The sequence below is a fragment of the Cucurbita pepo genome, chromosome LG03, assembly GCF_002806865.2.
Source record: "Cucurbita pepo subsp. pepo cultivar mu-cu-16 chromosome LG03, ASM280686v2, whole genome shotgun sequence".
Taxonomy (NCBI): domain Eukaryota; kingdom Viridiplantae; phylum Streptophyta; class Magnoliopsida; order Cucurbitales; family Cucurbitaceae; genus Cucurbita; species Cucurbita pepo.
The window spans coordinates 11,096,504-11,104,320 of NC_036640.1; the positions used below are offsets into that span (position 1 = coordinate 11,096,504).

General features: G+C 37.3%; 1 protein-coding gene across 1 annotated transcript; it reads left to right on the forward strand.

Annotated features, from left to right (window-relative positions):
* The first annotated feature begins 3,508 nt into the window (after positions 1–3,508).
* On the forward strand, positions 3,509–7,817 carry LOC111791203 (zinc finger CCCH domain-containing protein 34-like). The gene is made up of 7 exons (XM_023672455.1): positions 3,509–3,950; positions 4,068–4,210; positions 4,486–4,551; positions 4,757–4,876; positions 4,992–5,288; positions 5,374–5,688; positions 6,762–7,817. The coding sequence occupies exons 1-7, from the start codon at positions 3,863–3,865 to the stop codon at positions 7,158–7,160; spliced, it is 1,428 nt and encodes a 475-aa protein (XP_023528223.1). The 5' UTR covers positions 3,509–3,862; the 3' UTR covers positions 7,161–7,817.

Here is a 7,817-nt window from a genome sequence, read left to right on the forward strand (position 1 = left end):
GCCACTCCACTTGTGGCCATCAATCTTCCAAGTCAAAATCCACTTTTCCACCACCGGCTGACCATCTGGTCCGGTTTCCGGGTACTTCGCCGACACGTGGTGCAATTCCCGGGTCGACCCGACCACCGGCACTCGACATTTAAGACTTCTCACCAACTCCCTTAACGACGTCGTTTAATCTCAACCTATCTTAGCCGTCCATTTACTGGCACCAAACAACCAAATCAACGATTCAAATTCTTCCAAGATTACAGGATTTGTTTTTTCATTCATTTTAAAATCCCCTTTTTGACTCTAAATTCTTTATGTTTGATTCTTCTCTCTCCTCTTCCCACCGTATTTTGTAGAGAGAGAATTAGATATTTTTTTAAATAAATAATAAAAAAAATTCGAATTTTATATTTTTCAATTAAAAAAAAAAGTGTGTTATTTTTGTGAATTAATATTTAAAATTGTGTATTGAAATTTTTTTAAAAAATATGTGAGAAATAATTCCTACATATTTATTTATTTTATAAATCAAAAATAATATATAGAGTTCACTCTAAGATAATATAATTATTAGAAAATTAAATCATAAATAAATAAATAAATTACATTTCCTAGACCGTTTAAATACCACGTGGAATATAATCACGGAATGAGAACGTGACACGATATGATTACATGTCAAACTTTGGTTGGTGGACTAGTGGCCTTCGTTGCGGACCAACAAAGCCGTCATCCGCGTGCTCCATTGTTTGAATGATAAAATCTCTAATATCTTATTTTCAAGATTCTAAATATATTAATAAAAATTTAGGTTAAATTATAAATTTTAATCGACACGGTTCGTAAGAAGTCACCTAATATATGATTGTTCAAAGTAAAACGTGTTTAGTTTACTTTTATGATTGAGCCATCGAAAAGAAACGTGCATCTTGTTATAAGGGGTGCAAGGGAATGTAGAGTCAAATAGGCGTCGAATCCAAATTTCGAATCGTGGGCATGAGGCGTTACAAGTGGTATCAGAGCGATACCTCTCCTAATAAGACGTGGTTCGAAGAACCAATGTGAAAGCTAGTGGACACGTGACATGTGAGTGAAAGAGTGATACACGAAGGAACTGATATAATATTTGAATAAGAGCAATTCAGCTAAACACGTCAATTTCTCTCATATATTTTAACTCTAGAAATTGGTCGGGACCGTGGACCAACATGAAATAAACTCAATGGATTAAACCTAACTCTCAAATTAAAAATTAATAATCCCATAAAGTTTTTATTAATATTTTTAATTATTAAAAAACAAAAAAAAAAAACAACCTTTTTAGGAAAATCCCTTTGTTACATGCCAACTGGACTTTAGACAAGACAACCTCGAAATCTTTTCAATCTTATTCTAAGGACGAGACAGGCAGCCTCCCGAGGTTTAGTTCATAATCCCTTAATTATCTCTCTCCTCAAGTACATCCTTACATGTGAAATGACCAATTTACCCTTTTCTCTCTCTTCCCTAAACTCACTTTTTGTCATGAATTTGTAACATTCGATCTAATGATAAGAACCGGAGGTCACTCGTTGCATGTGTACGATGTGATTTCTACTAGGGTTATGCCATACATGATAATACACGGGATCACTCCTTGTATATACCAAATTCTAATAAGGTCGTGCCTTAATGATATAAGTTCGCATGTGTGAGATCTCACATCGAATGAAAGAGGAACGAGTACCAGTGAGGACGATGGACCCTGAAATATGGATTATGAAATCTCACATTGATTGGAGATAGGAATGACATCGATTGGAGAGGGGACGAGTGCCAACGAGCACGTTAGGCCCTGAAGGGGGTGGACTGTGAGATCCCACGTCAGTTGGAGAGGGGAACGAAACATTCTTTATTAGGGTGTAGAAATCTCTCTCTAGCAGTCGTGTTTTAAAAACCTTGAGAAAAAACCCAAATAGAATAGTATCTGCTAGCGATGAGCTTGAGCTGTTACAGCATATGAGTTCACTCCTTGCATGTATGTGACGAGATTCTATTAAAGGCATGTCATGCATGATGTGCACACACATGCTAGTCGTTCCTTGTATGTAACAAATTTTGATAGGGTCGTACTACAACGATACGAGCTTGCTTACAAGGTCACTCTTTGCATGTACATAACGTGATTCTACTAGGGTCGTGTCTTATGCAATATGAACCCATATGACAGGTCATTCCGTGCATGTATATAAGATAACCTACTAAAGTTGTGCTCTACACGATAGGAACCACGCGACGGATCATTCCCTGTATGTATTCGAGATGATCTACTAAGTGATGTCCTACATGATATGAATTACGATGCCGTTTTGTAGCTATTTAAATTAGCGTAATTAAAATATAATTTTGTATAAAAAAAAAAGAGAATAAAATATGAAAAGAGATGAGACAAAATGAATTAGATTCAAATTAGGACCATAAAGTTTTTGATTGTTACAACTCCAATGCTAACTCGTCCATACATATTATTAATATCTATAATGTTTTTATTTTAATATGATAATTATATTTTTAAATTACCTGAATGGATATTTGTAGGCAAAAAGTTCAGATCGGATTATTCGAAAATTTCGAGTTGGTTAGATTGGTGACTCAAGTAGCTCGAGTTCACTGACCAATTCAACCTAACCCAACCCCTATTTCTGCTTTGAGTTGGATTGAGTTGTCCGGGACTTATTTATCCACAATAAATGTTACATTAATAACTAAAATCTTATAAAATTCAAATATCGAGTATTTATAAGTCATAATTCATCATTAACATCGATTGCTAATTTTTTTAAAAAATAGGGTAGGGTTAGATTGGACTATAACTCGTGCAAATTGTTCCTGCAAATTGAGTCGACAACCCAACCCAAGTTCGAAAAAAAAAATCTAACCGAACCCAACCTTTAAGATTTGAGTTCCCTAATCTAATCGGTCTGTTATTGGATCATATGAACATTCCTACTATTTGATTCTTAATTTTTTTAAAAAATAAAATATTATTTTAAATTTAATTTTCATTTAGTCTCTAAATTAAAAAAAAAAAAAAAAAAAACGTTACATTTTTTAATTTTTAATTTTGAATATATAATATCCAATTTAATTTAAACTCGGATAAACCACTCAAATTTAATTAAAACATTATTATTATTATTGTATTTTTTCTATAATTTTGTATTAATTTTTACTTATACATGTAAATTTGGAATTTAAATTAAATGGTTAATTATCAAAACTTAATGATTTAAATCATAATTAAATTATATTATTTTTCACTTAAAAAAATAAAAATATTTTTATCATAAATCTAATCCCTAAAATTTAAAAATTGAAATTAAAAAAAAAAAAGAAGATAAATATTTAAATATTTAAATTTGTATATATTTTTATCTCTAAAAAAAAAGATAAAATAGATATTATTAGATAAAAAAATATATATATTTATATGTGTTTGGCGCGTATAAAGACCAACCAACTCTTACACACACAAAAAGAGAACCTCTCAAAGTTATGGAACAGAAAGGAAGAGAGAGATTGTAAGCACAAAAGCGCTTTCAAAAGTGCTTTCTAGAGAGAGAAGAGGAGAGAGAGAGAGAGCTTAGAACAGAGCCACTGTTGTGTAGGGGAAGCAGGAGAGAGAGAGAGGGGGGGGGGGGCGAAGGAAGGAACCCAGAAAATCCAAAAAGGAAGAAAGCGCTTCTTCCTCTTCCCCTAACTTCGTTTCTTCTCTCGAACACGATCCCCATGTGATCGGAATCGGTATCGGAATCGGAATCTCCATTCTCTCTCTGAAGCTCTTCAATCTTCTTCTTCTTCTTCTTCTTCTCACCTTGCCGGAGGCCGTACCATGAACCCGTACGGTCACTCTATGGAACCCTCTCACTCCGATCCTTCGCCTGAATGGACCGTTTCCGGACCCGATACTGCTCATGGAGGTTAGTTTATCCACTCTGCATTCCGACTTTCACTCTCGATTATTTCAGGTTTTCGCTATGATTCGACGCTATTTCCTGGTTGTTTGTTTGTTTCATTTTGATTTTCTCATAATGTAGAGCCGCTTTGGCCTTTGGGATCGAGGGAGCGGGAATCGTACCCTGAACGTCCTGAAGAGACTGATTGTATATATTACCTACGTACGGGATTTTGTGGATATGGCTCTCGTTGTAGGTTCAATCATCCTCGTGAGCGTAACGCGGTATTCCTCTCGATCTTTTTCTGTTTCTGTTAATTTCCTCTAATTTAGGGCTTACTTTGAGGTTTGATTGGGATTTAAGCAATTTGATCCTTCCAATTGCTCTACTTCACCTTCACTTCTAATCATTTTCTTAGTTTATTTCTTGTTGTTTACTTCCGACTTTACGAAGATTCCATTATTTTTCAAAATGTTATCGTTGAATTGTCGGCGAAGTGCTTCCCAACTTTACGCCTCTTTGTTTATTCGTTGATTTCGGTGGATTTTGCGCTGATCAGATTTTAGGAGGTTCGAGACTTGCTGGAAGAGAGTATCCCGAACGAATAGGCCAGCCCGTGTGCCAGGTACTTCATTCTGGTGGTTCAATTGGATATGAAACTTTTGGTGTCTAGTCTTCAAGGGGAGGATCTTGGGCAATGTGCGTTAGTGAAATTCTTTGAGAGTGTGGGATGGGGACTTGTGTGTTCATTGTGGCTAAAATGCGCTGTTATTGGTTGATTCATGTACATGGGTTGTCATTGATAATGCTGATCTTAATGAAATCTGCAGTACTATATGAGGACAGGAATGTGCAAATTTGGCGCTTCCTGTAAGTATCACCATCCTCAGCAGGAAAGAGGTTCTCTTAGCCCCGTCTCACTGAATTTCTATGGCTATCCACTACGACCGGTCTGTGTCTACTTCCTTTAACATGTTTCGATCGTTTTACGACATGGACACCGATACATTTATGTCTATTTATATATCCATCTAAGTTCTCTAACCTACAGGCTTTTGATGGCAGGGTGAAAAGGAGTGTTCTTATTATTTGAAGAATTGGCAGTGTAAGTTTGGTGCTACGTGCAAATTTCATCACCCAGAACCGGCTGGCTTGCAGTTTCCAGCACCATCACCTATTCAGGTTACACCAGTGCCTGCACCCTCTGTTTATCCTCCGGTGCAATCTCCATCTGCTCATTCGTCACAGCAATATGGAGTAATACTTGCAAGGCCTTCATTGCTGTCAAGCCCATATGTTCCCGGCCCTTATGGTCCTATGTTGGTTTCCCCAGGCGTTTTCCCAAGTTGGAGTCCTTACCCAGTATGAACCCTTCTCTTGGTCTTACTTGCCATTTTGTTTAATTTTATCTCCGTGCACTTAATGGAGCTGTTAACAACTGGTGCAGACACCTATGAGTCCAGTAGCCTCTCCCAGTGCTCAACCTTCTGTTGGATCAGGGCCACTTTATGGTATGGCACACGTTTCACCTTCTGCACCTGTCTATGCCGGATCCTATCAGCCCATGCCATCTGCTGGTCCCTCTAGTACTAGCCAGAAGGAGCACTCATTTCCAGAAAGACCTGGCCAACCAGAGTGTCAATATTACATGAGAACAGGGGATTGTAAATTTGGATCTTCTTGTAGATACCATCACCCGCCAGAATTCGTTACTTCAAGTCCAGGTGTTGTCCTTAGCCAGCTAGGTCTTCCTCTACGCCCGGTTAGTCTCTTTTTGCACCAAAATCTCATTTGAATTAAAATCATGCTTAGATTTTGAATATTTTGTTGTCTATCTTATTTCTTGATTCACTCTCACTATCTTAACCATTCTTGCCAATCGGATGTATTTAGTGATGGACATTAGATTTTTTCTGATTCTCCACTTGCTATCTAATTAGTGAAAGTAAAAAAGAAATTGCTCAATTCCAAAACTATTCTTGAAATTCTTGCGTTAATGCTCAGCCAGACATAATCTGTACTGTTCCCTATCACTGATGACTTAAGCTATAAAATTGATTATATAATGCTTTTTTGGCACTTGTTTGAATACCTGAAGAGGGAACATATCCTTAAAGAGTAGTTTCATTGTTTAGTTACAATATTTGCAGTCAGGTCTCTGTTTGAGTTCTTAACGTAGGTCATGCATTTGAAACATGTATTCTATTCTGGAAATTTTTCTTGTTGTTAAGACTTAATTATGGGGACTTTTAACCTCAATATGCCTGTTGTGTTAATTGCTGAGACTGAAATTAATTTTCCAATAATTGGGATTACATCGACTTAGTTTTTTCATCTTCCTGTCAATCATATTTTATATGTTTCCTCCTCGAGATCCATGTTGGAAGAGCTCAAATAAACTTCATCTTACTAAAAAAAATATTCCCTTTCCAGATCCTCGGGTATCTTGCTTGAGGACTTTACGTAACATGGCTGTTAGATTTGAGGCACATGTAGTGCTTAAACTCCCATACATTTTCTGTATAGTTAGCGCTAAGTTACATGCTAACCTTCTTTGAGAGGGGAGAAAGGAAGCCGTTAATGGTAAACTTGTACTGCACTGTAATTTGCATGCCAAATAACGATTGAATTTTAGTCGTCTTCTTAATCTTCCGCTATGCAGCTGCTATATGTGCAAGTTAAATGGCTTGATTGAACTTATTAACATTACTTCAAATAATGCGTTTAATGCATTTCTCTGGTAGCCATTTGTCTATAGTTTCTAAATGTTTGTACGGTTGTGTTCCCCTTTTTAGCCGCGTAGGCAGAATGGTTGCTAACGTAATCTTTTGTCAGGGTGCACCACCTTGTACTCACTTCATGCAACGAGGAATGTGCAAGTTTGGCCCTGCGTGCAAATTCGACCACTCCATGGATCGACTTAGTTATAGTCCATCTGCATCATCTCTTGCTGATATGCCAGTGGCACCCTACCCTGTGGGATCAGTAGCCGGTACTTTAGCCCCATCATCCTCATCTTCAGAGTTGAAGCCTGAACATTTTTCGGGATCCAGAAAGGATTCTAACCCTTCAAGAATGTCTTCATCAATGAGCACCTCTACTAGTGGATTGGTTGGTTCAACTACATCGAGGACAGAAATGTATTCTCATTCAAGTGCTCAACGATCTTCCCAAACTTCTGTCCCGTCACAGAGCAGTACCTCCAGCACCACCAGTGTCGAAGGTCGTACTTGAAGCCAAGCTGCCTCAGGATCAGAGCATCCTATTTTTTGCCCAAGCCCAAAACCAAAGACCTTTTCTTTTCCTACTACAATGGTCCCATAGTCGTCCAGGTCTAGCATACCTCAGCTCTGACCTTCTGTGTCCATACAATCCTTATATTAAAATTTATCTCAGCCTGAATAAGTTATGGTCAACCTAAAGGAATGTAGCAAATTTCGTACAGCCTTCTGCCTCTGCCTTATGAATAATCCTGAAAGCAGCGATCAAATTAGGCACCTCTGCATCACGACTTCCTCTCTGGAGTTTGTGACCCATTTTTGCTGCTTTAATCACTCTTTCTCAAGACATACAAAATGGTCTGTTCCACGGTGATTTATGCCTATCTCTTTCCAAATTTTCCTATGACCAGAACACAAGCTTTCAAATCGAATTGAATATGAATTTGAAGCTGTGTTATTCCCACTCGTTTTTTTCCCTCATTTATTGTGGAAAAAGATGTATTTAAGACTCTGGGAGTCATCCCAATGGCTATGTGATCTTGTACGGGATTTTAATATCACGTTACGTACTGACATTCATTGCTTGGCTTGGCTTTGGATGAATTTACAAGGTTTACATTTCAAAAGAAACTTTCAAATTCTATAACAATTTCTCCTCTCTTGCGTATGA